This window comes from Olea europaea, chromosome 12, assembly GCF_002742605.1.
Source record: "Olea europaea var. sylvestris chromosome 12, O_europaea_v1, whole genome shotgun sequence".
Classification (NCBI taxonomy): Eukaryota; Viridiplantae; Streptophyta; class Magnoliopsida; order Lamiales; family Oleaceae; genus Olea; species Olea europaea.
In genome coordinates, this window is record NC_036248.1 from 5,781,491 (window position 1) to 5,800,417 (window position 18,927).

The following is an 18,927-nucleotide window of genomic DNA, read 5'->3' on the forward strand; positions in this document are numbered from 1 at the left end:
TTTGTGTTATTGTATTGGGTGGTGATATTATTGAAGCCATGGTTACCTTATGGCTATATAGATTTAGATGTTTGTTACTTGTGGAATAAAAAGCAGATCCCTTCAAGGACAATTTTTTTGTATTTCAATTTCTTTTTTCACCTTTTCAATTAGTCCATAATATTTGCAGCTTTCTTTACTAATTCAAGGGACAATAAAATAATATTATAATTGTTACACCATAAATTCCTATGGAGGCCACGTAGCTACCAACTTAAGACCATGTTTGGCAGAGTTAAAAATCATATTTTTAATAAATTTTAATAAAATTTGATTAATGTGTGGTTGAAAATTGATAAATTTGTTAATCTCATGAATTATGCAATTAAAATTAATATTAACTTTACTTAAATTTGTATCAACTTTTTAAAGTCATGCGAAGGGCATATATGCCTGCGACAGTGAACCGTACAGAGATATGGGGCCATTGGGCCCATTCTATGAGGTCCATCTAAGGTAGATGGGCCTTTAAAGATAGGGTCATGGGGGGATTTCTCCTACTCTCAAGTAAAATTCCCTATCTATTTAAAGACTAAAGAGAAAATTAGGCTAATGAAGTACAATGAGAGGGGCAATGAAACCCCTAAACTCAAGAGTTGCATTGGAAGGAGTAGAAAGCGTTTTCACGATATAAAATTACATGTGATTTTCTTAATGCACATGTGATTTTAAAATGATTGTTCAAGTTATTAATGGATTGAATCGTAAAACACAAGGTTATGGATGACAATGGGTGAGGACTATGTTCCCCATCTCTCGTCTCAATTTCCTCCCATTCCGGAAAAGGTAATGCACGACAATATAGGCACACAAGCAAACATTTTGTCATCCCTATTGAAAAATGAAAGATTCAATAAAATGCACCTATATGTATAACTGGTAGGACAACCATTAAGAATATAGCACCTTAGCATACGAGGTTTTAAATGGCTCGGGATTCGAAGTGTCATTGTCTAACGAATAATGTCATTCAATGCGATAGGCGTATTACGTGACATCTTGTATGACAGTTTATGATTTAATGCATTAATGTATTAGTGTTTTTTTATTTTTATTTTTTATGTCACATGCATCAAATTACTAACCGTCACATGTATGCCTCGTAGAACGACTGCGATAGGTAGAGAATACAAATAACATAATTCTTATCTAAATGACATATCCTATTACCAAGTTTTTCTTCCATTGGAGGTACATTGCAGCCAATAAAACAAGCGACAGGTCGCCCCCAGGGCATATCTCCCAGTGGCAAAGGGGAGGGCGAATAGGGCTCAGCGCGACAGTGTGCAGAGTTCGATTCCCCGCAAGGTGGAATTGGTTTTGTTGCAAGCGGGAGTTACCATATGGGTTAACAGCCTTGGCCTATCCATGTGCTCTCACCCTGACTCCTGGGAGGCACATCCTGCGATTTACCTCCTCCACGATAACTTAGGGCAGGGTCGGTGGGGGCCCTTAAGGTTGAGGTTCAACCTTTAAACAAGCGGCAGGTTGGGGAAAAGAAATTATTATATTTTGGGAGCAGAATAATAATTATTGGCAATTGAAAAAGCTTTTGCCTTTATTTTACTTTGACATAAAAGTTTTTACCTTTAATTCCACTACTAATTTAATGGTCATTATATTAATGGATAAAACCAAATATGATGACACGACAAAGATAATATTGTATCAATGACGTAAAACCCTGACGACAAAGAATTGATTGTAATCTTTAAGCTTAGATACAATTATTAAAATTTAATCATGCAGAAAAAATCGCGAAGTGCGATGGAACTAGCAAAAGATACTTGTTAACACAGAGAGTGAAATGCAAAATAAATAAATAAACACACGACTAGAAATATAAAACATTTAACCAAGCATAAATAATAGTGCTAAAACACTAGTGGTGCTACGTGATAGGTCTCATTAAACGTAAAATTATTAGACTCGTTTAATTAGATCTATCATTCAGTATCATTTGATGTCACCACTACCGACGGTAAGTAGCATTACTCATGTTTAATGGCTACTTTTGGTGAAAGTAGTCAATGAAAATTGAAAAACCAACTCTTATTATTAGCATACCTTAATTTTTTGTCATATTATAGTTTAATTCTTTCTAAATTTTTGCGTTGTGTATATATATATATATATATATATATATATATATATATATATATAATAATTTCTTAGCTGTAAAATTATAGATAGCACACATACCTCGGTCAACACTAGGGAATGTTTAGTTGCACATGGTATATATATATATATATAGTACATAAACTTTATCCATAGTTATGAATCTTAAATTGGTCCGTCTGATTCGGCTCAAAATTAGTCAACCAGTCAATGATTCGTTTGGATTACAATCTTGGATTGTTTGACACTTGAATCAATTAAAGCACGTTCAAACGGATTGGCAGGAACCGGAGCTGGTTGGTAGGTTAAATCGACTCAGATTTCTTAGCTGTAAAATTATAGATAGCACACATACCTCGGTCAACACTAGGGAATGTTTAGTTGCACATGGTATATATATATATATATAGTACATAAACTTTATCCATAGTTATGAATCTTAAATTGGTCCGTCTGATTCGGCTCAAAATTAGTCAACCAGTCAATGATTCGTTTGGATTACAATCTTGGATTGTTTGACACTTGAATCAATTAAAGCACGTTCAAACGGATTGGCAGGAACCGGAGCTGGTTGGTAGGTTAAATCGACTCAGATTTCTTAGCTGTAAAATTATAGATAGCACACATACCTCGGTCAACACTAGGGAATGTTTAGTTGCACATGGTATATATATATATATATAGTACATAAACTTTATCCATAGTTATGAATCTTAAATTGGTCCGTCTGATTCGGCTCAAAATTAGTCAACCAGTCAATGATTCGTTTGGATTACAATCTTGGATTGTTTGACACTTGAATCAATTAAAGCACGTTCAAACGGATTGGCAGGAACCGGAGCTGGTTGGTAGGTTAAATCGACTCAGATTTCTTAGCTGTAAAATTATAGATAGCACACATACCTCGGTCAACACTAGGGAATGTTTAGTTGCTCACTACCATGTGACAAGATGACCTAAATTTGTCTAAAAACAATTATCAAACTCAATATAGTGCTCCTCATCTATTCTAAATTTTATAGAGGAAATTTCACCCAGTACACCATTTTTAAAAAAAAATTCCAATTTTACATTTCATAGTTTTTTATTCTGGAAATACTGTAATTTATGCAGTACAAATGAAAATTTAAAAATTCATTCTCTTCCCAATTAATCATTTAACATGCAAAAATCATGCACCAAATAGCCATTATCACTCACCCAAACCCCACCCAAATCCATATCCCCCAATTAACGTTCCTAAATATGAAATGTTTTATATTGACAAAGTAATGTCATCTGTTCATAATATGCACATTATGAAGTTAAATCGAAAGACGGAACATATTTTGTAAGATTACATAGAAGAAGGACAATACAATGTAATATCACCTGTTACATAAATATCATTCATCCGAATCAAACAAATTATGAAGTCAAATAGAAAGACAGAACATATTTTGTAAGATTACATAGAAGAATGACAATACAATGTAATATCACCTCTTACATATTTTGATTGTTCAATTCACTTCGTATGATAATCGATCTACAAAAGTAAGCAATAAAAATTTATCAGTCGATGACACTATACCAGAGGAGATTTAACTGAGATACAAGTTTGTATTCGTCACTTCCACCATTGCTGCTCTTGTTACAGTAGCATTTTAATGGTTTGAATTTGAATTCCCAAGATTTCAGCATTCTCAATTAATTAATTCCGTTTTCTATTCTGCATCTAATTGTGGTTTCAATTAGGGGTTAAAATATGGAAAGTTTGGATTATAGTAAAAGTGGGGAATTTATTTTAGTAATATAGTAATCAGTGACGGATCCAGGGGCGGCGCCCTAGCTGGATCCGCTGAGATATATATATTTTTGTTGGTAATAGATTAAATGTTTACCTTATATTTCTGATAATTGATTTTATTTTCAAACATTCTCTGTAGCTTATTTGGTGAGAGTCAGCCTTAACATACTTCAAGTCTTAAGTTTGAATTCTTGTCAATGGATTTGTTTGTATTATTTTTATTCTATGATTTTTACCAAAATTAAATAAGGGATGGACAATGAGGATTTGAACCTGTAATATCAAGCAAGGGTTGTGATAAATTTAACCATTATGGTACCTTTTGAATTGTGTTACTAAATTTAACAAAATGATATTTTGATTGTTTTAATGCAAACAATTTTGAATATTCAAATTTATACTCTTCCTTTGAATTATACAAAACTTGGCAATAATATTATTTGATGAGTTCTATTTATTCTTATAACATAATTATATATATTCAGTTTGAACAAAATAATTGTTATATTTATACTTTATGCCTTGTTTGAATCCCCTTTTTTTTAAATAAATATTTTTCTTTCTTCTTTTCATCCATACGTTCTTCAATAAAATGATATTACACGTAAATTCAAAATTTTTCTTTATTTTTAGTCACATGTTCTCCATCAAATCATCATTTCAAAATGCATTTTTTGCAAAAAAAAAAAAAAATGGATATCAAAAGGACTTTTAATATTTTATTGCAGTCAACGGTAGACGATCAACGATCGCCCGTGCTGACTCAAACTCCTGAATTCGTCCCTGATAGTAATCCCAACATTTATTTTAGTACAGTAGTAGAAAGTGAAATTTTATTTATTTGTAGGGTATTTCTAATTTTTTTCCCAATTTTATATATGTAAGTCAAAAGAACGGAATATCTAATGTAGCAACATCGAATCCACATTGCACGAATTAAACGTAAAATCATCAAGTTAAATGCTAAACTGATCATGCATAAAATAACATTTTCTAATATAGAATTGAAAAATGGACATGTTCAAATGGTTAAACACTTCATGAAATCTTACTAATAACACTATAAGATTTTTTTAATTTTTTAATTTAATTTAATTAATTAATTTATTATTATTATTTTTTTTTACCAATAATTGCAAAATCATCATGCTCAAATGGTGTTCATATAAATATTTTTGCTGAAATTTCTAAAATATTTCTCATTATTAAACTTTAACCCATTTTTCTTCAAATTCATTTTCAACAACACATTCTTCTAATAAAATAATTGTATAAAAAAGCACAAAATTTTTCCATATTTTTTTAACCACATATTTTTCAAATCTCTCTCTCTCTCAGCTCAACATGGGTTAGAAGTTTTTCGGATTGCAATTAATTTTTTTTTAAAATAGTTTTCCAATTGAACTTCAGAAGTGTGAACTTAAAAACTTCAAAAATTTAATAACAATTAAAGTTTATTTTACAAAGTTTAATGACAATTGTTCAATCATAATAATTACTGCAAAGGGAATAATAATAATTAATCAATTCTTTAATGACAAATGTTTAATCATAATAATTGATAGCATTTGATGAAACTAAAAGCCAAAACACACACCTGTAAAGCACCAAACATCTACTTCCCTATTTGCCACCAATATAATAGTATTTTCGTGCGAGTAATGTTATTCAACACTACTTAAAATGAAATATCAGTCTATGTGCCCCCGGGGGCACAACTCAATTCGTGGATCAATCAACATTTGTCTTGCTTTCAGCAGTAGGGTGGAGGTTCGAATCCTGGTGGGAACCTGCGACCAGATTTATTTGGTATGGAACAATCACTTTGGAGAAGGATCTCTTGTGCGCAGAAGTGTACAGGCGGTGGGAGGAACCTGTGATCCAATTGAGACATAATCTGCGATTTACCCCCTCCAAGGTTCTAGGGGTAAGGGTCTTGGGGGTCCAGGATTTAATCTGTGCAAGCTAAGATACCTGAATATCAAAAAAAAAAAAATACTAGTCTATGTCATTACTGTATAGTATTAAATGATATCATCATTTAAATGTAATATCACATAATTTATTTAATTGAACGTATTAATTATGATCATATAGCCTGGCGCTCTGACTATTGATGCTAGATACCTTATTTATTTTTGTGCATTATCTGAAAAATTCCTGTCTTACACGTGGCAGTAAGCGATTAGAAAATATTTATATAAACTCGCGATTGGCTGAGAAACGAGGGCTGTTTATTGCATTTTTGGTCTGCAGCACCGAGACTGGTCTTGTCCAATCATATGACAAACACGGGGCCTCGTTTGTATCCTTGTACTTGCTTTCATTTATTGCGCTAAACTCCTCAAAGTTTACTAAAATAATGTTTCAGCCTCCATTGAAATTCAAGAGTTTTATATTAGCCCATTAACATTTCAAAATAAGTGAAAATTGACTATGCTAAGATTTCAAGTGTTTTATTTATTATTGTTATTTCCAATTAAATGTTTTATTTAAAATATGGAGTACTGCTCATGAATTTAAGCAAATAAAAATTACATTTTAACACATCGACTTTATCATTTGCGAGTTTAATAATATTAAATTTCACTCAATTCAAGAAATTTTTTTAATCGTAATTTAAGTTTATCTTATTCTTTTATGTTTAACGTTCAAAAGCAATACTTGACATTGATTTTTATTTCAATCACGCTACACATCCAAACTTCAATTTAGATGGGATAGGTGTCGACACATGATTGGACAGTTTAAAAAATATAAAACAAAAACATCCAATCATTTTTAGACCCATTAATCTATCTCTTTTCTCTTTTGTTTTTAACCCTAGACAAATGGATTTATTCTTTTTATTTTATGTAAGAAAAAAGAGATAATTATTGGTTACTGAATTTAGGTGCATGTCATTGATTGGTCACTGAAATTTAAAATGTTGAGTTTTTACTACTAAACTTTGAACAATGTCAAGTTTTGGTCACTGAACTTAGGTCTATGCCTTCGAAAATGTCGAATTTTGGACATTGAACTTTGAAAAATATTGTACATTATTCACTGCAAACTCGATATTTTTCAAAGTTCAACAGTTATGATAGTGTACGTACGCCATATTTTAAAGTTCAGTGATCAAAACTCGACATTTTAAATTTCAGTGAACAATCTAAGATATGGATCTAAATTATTCATTGAGCAATTGAAGAAATTCATCTAAGTTCAGTGATCAAAATTCAATAATTTAAACTTTGTGACCAATAAAAAATATGGATCTAAGTTGAGTGATCAAAAGTCGATATTTTTCAAAATTTAGTGGCCAAAACTCGATATTTTAAAGTTCAATAGCCAATCAAAGATACTAACCTAAGTTCAGTGACCATTGGAACAATTAACTCAAGAAAAAACTGTGACATGATAGTTTCAAAAGGACAACAATTACCCAGTAACTTTGTTTGTATTCTGTACTCACGTGGATGGCATTTTCGCAGCCTCTATTAACTACCACGTCACTTTCTGAACTATCCACTTCCATTTTTTATTTGTAATTATCCCTTTCTTCAACTCTTGTAGGTGTCCGTTAGTGTTTGGGGAAAGAGGTGGTGTGGTGGTGGGCTTCGGATTTTTTCCTTAGCAGTTCGACGACAAATCCTAAAGCGGTTTCAAGGTAAAACGGAAAGTCTGATGTAAAATGCGCAGTTAATGATGTGTCTGAGTTTGTTAAATTCTCCGTGTTTTTGGTTTGATCCTGTTGGATTGAGAATTTTAGTGACTTATTATGAGTTCATTTTGATGATTAATATTGGGTTTATGTTATGAGAAGATATGTTAGTGTTTGGGGAAAGAGGTGGTGTGGTGGTGGGCTTCGGATTTTTTCCTTAGCAGTTCGACGACAAATCCTAAAGCGGTTTCAAGGTAAAACGGAAAGTCTGATGTAAAATGCGCAGTTAATGATGTGTCTGAGTTTGTTAAATTCTCCGTGTTTTTGGTTTGATCCTGTTGGATTGAGAATTTTAGTGACTTATTATGAGTTCATTTTGATGATTAATATTGGGTTTATGTTATGAGAAGATATCTTTACATGTAAAAATACAAAACATAAGCATACTTTTACTTTTCTATACGAAGAGCCTTGGCTTCCGGGGTTTGCTTTTAGGGTGTTTGTAGCGTTTTAGAAATTTTCATTTGCTGAATATGTGTTCAGTTCTCTGATGTTTCTAGGATTTAGTGATCATGTCTCATGAAGAATAACTGGATTGTTTTGGCACTTCATTTTTTTTTTTTCTTTTAAATGAATTTTGAAGGAGTCTTACCACTGTCTACTTAAGTGCTACTTTCTATCATGGCATCTGTAATAATGATATTTAAATGCATGGAAAGTGGACACTAAATGTTTTGGCAATGCCATTTTGTCTTTTATAGAAAACCGCTCTAAATTGGTGTATTAGAAATGGAGTAGTTGGCAAATTATATGTGATAACCCTTTTTGCTTTAGGGTGTGATTATCTGCAGGATTCTAATGCATAAGAAGCCGAGTATCAATAATGTTTATTGTTCTCAGTGAAGAAACTTGATTGAGCAGGATGAATACTTAAAAATGGTTACCGATAAAAGTATGATAGCATTTATCTTTCTCCTTTTACTTATTTTAATTTTTGTGGGATGGGATTTAAAAATGCATTGCTTGGATTTGAACTACCATTTCTATCTCGGTTATGCCCATTTTTCCAGAAGTTGCATTTTTTATTTTTATTTTTATCACTTTATAGTTTTGCCCCTGAACTGGTTGTTTATTATTTTTTCCAGTTTATGTGACTATGATTATTCATGTACTAAAACTGTACTTGAATTTGGTAGAAACAGTTTCTAATTCCTCTTTGCAGTAGTAGTTACCATGCTGAGGAAGAAGCGAACTGATCATCCTGGTAGAGGCAAGGGCCCTGACTCCCAGGAGACTGAACGAGGACATGGCCGTGTCCAACATCTACATCAGCAAGGTGGAGTGAGAGGATGGGGTCAACAGCGTGGAGGGTATGGTGGCCACGGCGGGAGAGGTGGAAGAATCTTTCCGCAACAGTATTATGATGGGCCTTCTGAATATCAGCAAGGGAGGGGTGGTCAGCAGTATCAAGCACCCCCTCAGCACCGTGGTGGCATTGGAGGTGGCCATGGGGCTCCTGCTGGCGTGCTGTTCAGGCCACCAGCTCCCGAGCTGCACCAAGCAACCCAGGTCCCATACCAAGCTGGGGTGACAACTCATCCATCGCCATACCAGAGGCCTGCACACACAGATGCTGAGGCTCATTCTTCATCCCGGCCACCTGAGGTAACATCTTCACAAGAGACCCAACATATCCAGCAGCAAGTTATCCAGCTAGGAGCATCTCCTTGCGATGCAATGCAACCTGCATCGAGCAAATCAATGAGATTTCCTCTACGGCCTGGCAAGGGTAGCTATGGTACCAAGTGTTTTGTGAAGGCTAATCACTTTTTTGCCGAGTTGCCTGAGAAGGACTTCCATCATTATGATGTGAGTTCTTCCTTGCCATCTCTAATTTAATTTGTTTCTTTTTAGGCACTGGGTTGTTTTTTCTTGTATAATTTGATTGCTAATCTTTTTTTAGCTTACCGGTATTAGGTATCAATTACCCCTGAGATCTCAGTCCGCGACGTTAATCGTGCTGTGATACAGCAATTGGTGAAGCTTTACCGGGAATCGCATTTAGGACAGAGGCTTCCTGCTTATGATGGAAGAAAGAGTCTTTACACTGCTGGGCCTCTCCCTTTTGTCTCAAGAGAGTTCAAGATCATCCTTATTGATGAAGAAGATGGACCAGCCAGCACTAGGTATCATTCCTAATTCTCTTCAATGTTTGTTGTCTACCCTGGTTTGCGCAATAATTTTATCCTGTAACAAGTTTTTAGCCATTGATTTCTGGTTTATCTATTGATGAAGGCGCCAGAGGGAGTTCAAGGTCGTGATCAAATTTGCTGCACGTGCTGACTTGCATCATTTAGGGATGTTTTTGCAGGGAAGGCTCGCTGATGTGCCACAAGAAACTCTTAAGGTTTTGGACATTGTTCTCCGCCAATTGCCAACTACCCGGTAGGTATATCGGCCTTGTGTTACTTATTATTTCTGCTATCAAATTTTCTTGCCGTTCATTTGATTTGATTTGTCTTTGTTAAGTGCAGGTTTTATTCAGCTAGCCGCTCATTCTATTCCCCTCATTTAGGAAGAAAGGAGCATTTGGGTGAAGGGCTGGAAAGTTGGCGTGGTTTCTACCAAAGTATTCGCCCAACTCAGATGGGGTTGTCCCTGAACATTGGTGAGCAAGTCTTGCCATTTATTTGAATTTTAAATTGCATTTCCTTTCTACTAATTAGATCCTCTTTTTACCTTTGAACTTTATCTCTAGTTTGCTTACTCATGGGGGAAGTAGTTTTTATTTTTATAATGAAATTTGCCTTCATCTTTTCTAAAAACTATATCTTTCTTCTGCTGTACAATGTTGTGTCACTGAGCAGATATGTCATCTAGTGCTTTCATTGAGCCACTCCCAGTGATTGATTTTGTCGCACAGCTTTTGAATAGGGATGTTTCGGCTAAACCACTGTCCGATGCTGATCGAGTAAAGGTTAGATACTGCATCTCCTCTCTTTATTACTTTTTCACAGTGCGTTTTGGTTGCATGCTTCATTTCTTCTTATTTACCGAGCTTGGTCACTGCACGTTTTAGTTGTCATGGTAGGGAGGTTTTGAAATTGAGATTCCTAGTTTGGCACTAGGTGCATCTCAAGGACAAGCCTCTTTTCAGAACACTGATCTTATGCTACTGGTTTGACGTATTAGCGGCCCTTTTCAGAGCAACATCCAACACCGCCAAAGTATGACTGTCCTCATATAAGGTACCATGACGACCTCAAGTCAAAGGACCAATTTCACTACCGAACGTTAGAGATTAACCACCGACACTCAGATAGTTATCCATGTGGAATCTCTCGACGGGTCTCCAATGTTTTGTTCTATAACAAATATCCACCTGTTCATTTAAGTGTTACCACACTTTAACTTGTGAGATCAGCTACTTACTTCACAAGTAAGAAATGCCACACGTGATGGTCTATCCGTAATAACGATATCCGTATCTCGTTATTACTTACGACCACGGATGATTTAAGATTCAATCAGATGTAATTTGTATCTCACAATCACAACTCCTTGTGATTAACAAATTAAAATATTTGAATCTACGGACTCTATTATTTATTTAATTGTCTATTAATTAAATAATAGATCTGCCATTTAATTGCATTAATTATATATAAAAGTATTTATGTCCAAAGTCGATTGGACCTAGGGCATAATACTTACAAAAATTACAACCTTCATCGCTGTGGTTATTGTGGTTTGATCCAAGGGATGCTTTTGCGATATTTTATTTTATTTATAGGGCTTCATGAGGCATTATATGAACTGATGGGGAAAAGGATGAAGGTCATGTAGACATTTTCCTTACATCATATTCGATACTGCTTGATATTTATAGTTCCCTGTTAACTGTTAATGGATACAGTGTATACTAATTCATTGAGTGCAAGTACTATAACACTATAATTTTGCTTGATGCATCATTATTTTATTAATCTCTCATTTGAAAGAGTGAAGCATCAGTATCAAGAATTATTTTTGGGGAGTGTGCGAATTTTATAATATAAATTCTTCATTTTTTTTTTAACGCAAATTGTCACTTTTGGTATCTGAACGATGCATTTTTACGCTGAGAGAGTGCTTAAAGTGCTTTGACACCTTTTTCATCAGACTGTGCATCATAATGCTTACTCAGAGGACCCTTATGCGAAAGAGTTCGGAATTGAAATTAGTCAAAAACTGGCTCAAGTTGAGGCTCGCATTCTGCCTGCTCCCCGGGTACTTTACTTTGATCATTTCTCTTGCTGTATATATGTTGACGTAAATTTTCTTGGTCATTTTGATGGTAAATTGTTTCACAAGTTTGGTGTTGTTTTTACAGCTTAAATATCATGATTCTAGTCGAGACAGGGACTGTTTGCCACAAGTTGGGCAGTGGAACATGATGAACAGAGTAATTTCAATTTTAAAGTTCTAATTTATTCTGCCATCTAAGCTAAAATGAACCAGAACTTCATGCATTGTTATCTTCTTATGTTTATTTTGCTTATTGCTCCAAACAGCATAGCTTTCACCTTGCAATGTTGTTCAAGTTGCATTTTTATTTTTATTTTTATTTTTATAATCATATTTGATCTTGCAGAGGATGATTAATGGAGGCACTGTCAACAGTTGGATCTGCATTAACTTTGCCCGCAATGTGCGTGACAATATGGCACAAAGCTTTTGTCATGACCTTGCTCAAATGTGTATTACTTCTGGCATGGTAAAGGCATTTGGATTTTTAACTCTTCTTTATACTGTAATATGTGAATTCTGATTTTTGTATTTTCTCACAGGCCTTCAACCCTGAACCTATTCTACCAGTTTTTACCGGGCGGCCAGATCAGGTGGAAAGAGTCTTAAAAGCTAGATTTCACGATGTCATGGCAAAGCTGCAGCATCATGGGAAGGAGCTTGACTTGCTAATTGTTATATTACCAGACAATAACGGCCCCCTTTATGGTAAGAAACTTGTGATAATCAAAACAACAGTCCTCCTCTATTTTTAGGCACCGTGCACGAATTTGATATTTGTTTGATTTTGTAATAAAATGCACATTTGATTTTGTACAGGTAATCTGAAAAGAATATGTGAGACAGACCTTGGTATTGTCTCACAGTGCTGTCTGCAAAAGAATGTGTACAAGGCGAACAAACAACAGTATCTTGCAAATGTAGCACTGAAGATAAATGTGAAGGCTGGAGGGAGAAACACTGTGCTGGTCGACGCACTCACTAGGCGTATCCCTCTTGTCAGTGACCGACCTACAATTATTTTTGGTGCTGATGTTACACATCCCCAACCTGGCGAGGATTCTAGCCCATCCATTGCTGCCGTAAGATTCTCTCTTGAGAGCTATAAGATGCTTCTTCCATATATTTGGTTTCATCTTTCTGTTGAGGTCAACTTAATGTTACTAGAATTTCATTTCAGGTTGTTGCTTCCCAGGACTGGCCAGAGGTCACAAAATATGCTGGGTTGGTTTGTGCTCAAGCTCATAGGCAAGAGCTTATCCAAGATTTGTATAAAACCTGGCAAGACCCTGTTAGAGGAACTGTGACAGGTGGCATGATCAAGTATGACATCTAACACTTCCACCTACCAATGGAAATTCTTTTACTCCACCCTTCCCACTCATGTATATGAGAGAAATAGTTGATTTATCATTTATGCTTATTTGGATTATAATTACATGGTTAATAGACATGTTTTTGTGGTTCTACAATTTAGGGAACTGCTCATTTCTTTCCATAGAGCAACTGGACAGAAGCCACAGCGGATTATTTTCTATAGGTATTGTCATTTATCAGTGAAATTATTCTGTCATTTTGGTTACCACTCTTTCCGTCATTTGTAACCTCACTATATGTGGCTGTCTACAGGGATGGTGTTAGTGAAGGGCAGTTCTATCAAGTTCTGCTTTATGAACTTGATGCCATCCGTAAGGTACTCCCTCTTTAGATTCGCGGAGTTCCATGAAACAGGCATCTAATTCCTATATTTTAATTGCTCCTTGTTTAATCTAATTCAGGCTTGTGCATCTTTGGAACCAAACTATCAACCCCCGGTTACATTTGTTGTGGTTCAGAAACGTCATCATACAAGGTTGTTTGCCAGTAACCATAATGACAGACATGCTGTCGACAAAAGTGGAAATATACTGCCTGGTATGGAGTTTAATTGAGTCACTCAGGTTTAGTGTTTTGCATTTGATATTATTATACAACACGATTCACCTTAAATACGAATATTTTCAGGTACCGTCGTAGATTCAAAGATATGCCATCCTACTGAGTTTGATTTCTACCTCTGCAGCCATGCTGGGGTGAAGGTAGAGCTTCACTTCCATTTAGTTTATGCTTTGATACAATATCATTATCGTATCGCTTACTGAAATTCAATCTTCCAGGGTACCAGCCGGCCAGCACATTATCATGTGCTGTGGGATGAAAATAAGTTCACAGCTGACGCCCTCCAGTCCCTCACAAATAACCTATGCTACACGTAAGTGCCTGATGCATATTGATTTTTTTAGGTAAAATAAATTTCTAATCAGTTTCATTTCAACTGCAGGTATGTGAGGTGCACCCGCTCTGTTTCCGTTGGTACGATTCTTTTTTATATGATTTCATGTTTTTTCTGAGAGAACTGCACTTTCGTTCCCAGTTTATTGCCCAAATTGCAAGTTGGTCTTCAACCTTACATTACAGTTCCACCATCAGTCTCCAATGCCAAAAATATCCAAATCTCCTCTTAAGTGACCCGCTCACGTCCTACTTCATGAAGATTCTGTTTATCAACTTGGATTGAGTTGGTGCCAAGAAATATGATGTGCCACATATCATGTTTTGGACAGTTTCAGTTGTTTTGGGGACTGTATGTGCAACAAAAATGAGAGGTGGAGAACCAACTTGCTAGTCAGATAATTTGTTACAGACCGAAGAATTTTCCTTCTGTACTTGACAAGGCTACTTAGAAAAATTTATATGCTGTTAACAAATGTTTATATTTTCCGGCACTACCACCTGTATACTACGCACATCTGGCTGCATTTCGTGCTCGTTTCTACATGGAGCCTGATACGTCCGACAGTGGGTCAATGACTGGTGGTGCTAGGAATGCGAAGGTTGCAGCAGCCAATGCTGCTGTGAGACCTCTGCCCCAGCTCAAGGAGAACGTGAAGAGAGTAATGTTTTATTGTTAGAGTTGTCTTCAAGAAACGGTGGAAGGCAGAATTGAATAATTACTAAGTTGATTATTGTCTCTCTGAGAATCTAAACTCGAACTTCATTACTGTGGTTTAAAACTCTGTGATGACTTGAAGATTGGTGCTTTTAAATTTGTGGGCATTTGAAACACATAATCCTTTTCATTATTGAGTATTGACATAAAATTTTTGAATTTTCTATTAATTACAGTAAGAATAGTAATTAATAATATATTTTTTATTACAATAATAAATAATTTGTACGATTAATCCCATTTATATTGAAAAAATCAAATTACGAAGATTAGTAGACTTTTTTCTCGCACGTTAATTATACTAAATTATGTGCACTAAGTATTAGGAACTCAGTTTTAAGTAATTTCATTTATCCATATAAATATTACCACAATTTTTAAAATCACAGTTTTCAAAGTGTTTGAAAAGGGCCAAGGCCAAAGTGATATGAATTATCTTACACTATCACAAGTTTGATATATTGATTGAAACAACACACTCACATGATGTCGGTATTATTTTATTTGCGCGAAATCCATGTCTCGAATGTGAGTTAAGTGTCAATAAATGTGGTCGTTTGACTTAATCCAAATGGTAGGACTAGGACATTTCCTCAAACTTGAAGGGATTAGGATAATAATTCATTACTCTCTCTCCCTATCCTCACCAACGCCGCCGTTCCCCGCCGTTGCGGGCCTGCAGTAAGAAGAAAATGCTCACCACAGCTGTTACAAATCATCATCTTCCACACCTCTTTCTTGCCCCACCGCAACCACCAATTAGCAGAACGCTGCTCGGAGTAAAAAGACAGTTTCATCCCTCACTTCGATCCCTAATACGTAGTCTATGCGTTGTGTCATGCCTCCCACCATCTTCTTCTTCTTCTACACCGAGGACCCGTTTCATTCCATCCACCAAGCTCTTCATCAGTGGTTAGCTCTGCGTTCTAATAATTCACTTTTTGTTATTTATTTTATTATTGGGGAATCTTGATTGCATCATTTATTTGTTTTATTAAAGAATAATTCAATCCATTTCATGCTGTAACCAATGGAGAACCCTTTTTGAGTAGTAATATTTTGAATTTTATTGTATTTTCTTGAACAAATATTATTCAAGTTTGTTTGTAAAGTCTTTACTGGTGGAACAAATTTTAACTTATTACGTTCTCAGAATGTTTATTTTTTTTTTCACCCCAAATTTGAAGATTCTGCATTCTTGGTTTAATTTATTCTTATTTGCCTTGTCATTTGCTCAAGATCTTTGTCTGTTTGTAGTAAATAATGCCATTAGCAGAGAAAAGAGCAGTTTTGGGGGATAAGATACAATCTTTGAAGGATAAAGTGCTATGTTGATTGTATTGTTTGGTCATGTTCAGTAGATGATACCACATGCATTTAGTATTGCATATTGTGTAAGTGGTCTTGCATGTTTGATGATTATGGCTCGTGCATCATCTCTTGTTCATATATGAGGCCTAATTCTTCACATTGTTCTACAACAAGGTTATGTCACAAAATATTGCCATCTCTGCAGGGCTTTCTTTTCGGACTACAGAGGAGAGTTTAAGGAATGCCTTCAAGAACTTCGGCGAGCTTGTAGAAGGTGAGAAAAATAGCTTTAACTTTAAGTGTTGATCAGTTATTTATTTCAAGCCCTATTGGTGAATATTGCCTCTCTCTTTTATGGAACGGTTGTGTTATTTGTTCCTAGTAAATCTGGTGATGGATAAAATCGCGAACAGACCAAGAGGTTTTGCTTTCTTGCGATATGCAACGGAGGAGGAATCTAAGAAAGCCATTGAAGGAATGCATGGGAAGGTGAGCAGTTCTTTCGTGTGTGCTTTCATTATAAAGTAATATTAAATTCAATCATGTGGAGTTCGATGAAATGTTTAGTTATACATAGACCAATAGATGCAAAGTGTTTTTCTCGAGTTTTATGATGCCTACGGCGACTGTTAGAGTAATGCAATTGTTCACCTTAGATATTAGAAATGGTTTCCTGCACTTATGGGTTTGTGTTTGCCTCCAAAGTCATGATTCATGCTAGTCTTGCTAGCATGAGAACAATGTAAAACTTGGTTTGTATCTTTTACATACAGAAGGCCAATGTAGTGAGAAAAGTGTTAATATTTTTCAAGATACTCATCGTTCCAGAGGACGTAAATATTCTTCAAATTTAGTGTTGGAATGGGTACAGGTGCTTGTGTGGGCTGACCCGAATGGAATTATGGAACCATTTGAAAATGGGTAGCTGGGAGTAGTTTGAATATCACACTTCAATCTCCCTGAACTCCAAATTTGTGGAGTGGAAGACACAATTAGAAATATGTACAAAATTTATGATCCTGTGGAGTATTATTTTCTTAAACCAAATCTGGGATCGTAGCATTAGAAAGTGTTACACTTATAGACAATTAATAATAGAAAGAAGTAGAACCTAAAGAGAAGTGACTTTTGTCTAGAGAACTGAAAGCATACAGCTCAGGTGTAACTTGGAAATTGTGCAGTTTATGAGCTATTATGATACTCAGATGGTACTCAAGAGAGAAATATTTAGACTGTTTTGCCCCAAAAACTAGAATCCAAAAAGGAATGCCATGGCTCATCGGTTCATAATAGCATCATCAGAAAGATGTGATTTTTACCCATATGCCTCTTCATATATTATTGATAACATAAGATGAATTAGTTGAGGCTGAAAAAGGGTTATGTCTCATTCTATATTTTCATTCATTTCACAATAGGGGAGTGGTCAAGCTTTGGTTTGCTGATTCGGTTGATCTCTCAAGTTTCCGTGTATATCAAGCTACTTTTGAGCTAGGCCTTTTCATCTTTCGAGGTTGTTTGACGAAGTTTTTGATAAAAGTTTTGGCATGTTATGATAAAAATTGATTAAATGTGTGGTTAAATGGATGATAAAAGTTGTAGTCTCATGAAGTGTGTGGTTAAAATTAATTATTGATTTTGACCTCAACTTTATAGCAGCTCGTGCAGCTCTCTTGAACAAGCACTTAATATTGGTAGTGATCTTGGCTTGCATGAGACTCATAACTCAAATTCTATTGGTTCCCATCTTTTATTGCGATAGATGCATTTGCTGATGAAACAAATTACATCCGATTCACACTTACCCCCTGTTAATGGTTGAAAATGAGTATGTGAAAAAAAGAGTTTAAAAATAATGGTTGTCAAATAGGGGCTTAGTTGAAGTACATTCTGTATTCCCTTGTGTATTTATACGATACCATGCATCTTTGATATGTTGACCTCAAATTGTTTGATATCTATGTTTTGTATTCTACTCTAAAGATGCAATTACACTTTGCTTCTTAAACTCACTTCAGTGCTATGGAATTTGGTGTTCACTATAACGTTTTCATACCATAAATCCATATTATTGTTTATAATGTGATTTGCTGACACAATACTGCATGATTTGTAGTTTCTGGATGGCCGGGTAATTTTTGTCGAAGTTGCAAAACCAAGATCTGAGCTTCGACGAGGACTCAAAGAGGAACCGAAGCAGTATTGAAGAGGTGGATTCGGTTTTTTCCGCTCACTAGCCATGAAGTTGATCCAGTATTGTTAATAGAGCAGGTCAAGAACACACTACGAGACACTCCCTTGACCAGAGCTGTTACGTGAGTGTCTCCCTACTGGATGATAAAGTTTCGAGCTTAAGCTCTTCCATTGTTTGAACTTGAAGCAGGTTCTTTAAAGAAAATGTCTACGCACTTTTTCTTGTGGAGTGAAAAATGCAAAGGGAAAAATACATTACCAACTTTACTTTCTGCTGCAGAAGTCACTGATTCAAGATTTATTTTTGGGAAAATTGCAGCCGAGATATCAAGCCTTTCGTTTATTATCAAACTTAACCGTCTTATCCTTTTAAAATTAGTCAAAATTCAAGTCAAAGTTAATTATTTGGTCAACTAACAGTCAAATTAACGGTTTCCATCCATTTGAATTTCAACTGCGAGTTTTTGAAAGGTTTGGTATCGTGGGTAGCACAGATGAAAGGTTTGGGTCAAGTCTGATAATAAACAAAAGGCTTGATATCACGGCTGCAAT

The 18,927-nt window shown here is 35.2% G+C and overlaps 2 protein-coding genes across 2 annotated transcripts; both read left to right on the top strand.

Annotated features, from left to right (window-relative positions):
• Positions 1–8,002: 8,002 nt before the first annotated feature.
• On the top strand, positions 8,003–15,004 carry LOC111406484 (protein argonaute 1B-like). The gene is made up of 19 exons (XM_023035901.1): positions 8,003–8,547; positions 8,818–9,464; positions 9,573–9,781; positions 9,891–10,040; positions 10,130–10,263; positions 10,463–10,673; positions 11,750–11,864; positions 11,968–12,039; positions 12,229–12,351; positions 12,425–12,590; positions 12,702–12,964; positions 13,063–13,205; positions 13,360–13,422; positions 13,512–13,575; positions 13,661–13,796; positions 13,887–13,960; positions 14,039–14,133; positions 14,203–14,234; positions 14,649–15,004. The coding sequence occupies exons 1-19, from the start codon at positions 8,532–8,534 to the stop codon at positions 14,831–14,833; spliced, it is 2,898 nt and encodes a 965-aa protein (XP_022891669.1). The 5' UTR covers positions 8,003–8,531; the 3' UTR covers positions 14,834–15,004.
• A 437-nt stretch (positions 15,005–15,441) lies between these two features.
• On the top strand, positions 15,442–18,657 carry LOC111405345 (organelle RRM domain-containing protein 6, chloroplastic). The gene is made up of 4 exons (XM_023034173.1): positions 15,442–15,783; positions 16,388–16,456; positions 16,565–16,671; positions 18,299–18,657. Exons 1-4 carry the CDS (start codon positions 15,564–15,566, stop codon positions 18,386–18,388), a joined length of 486 nt encoding a protein of 161 aa, XP_022889941.1. The 5' UTR covers positions 15,442–15,563; the 3' UTR covers positions 18,389–18,657.
• Positions 18,658–18,927: the final 270 nt, after the last annotated feature.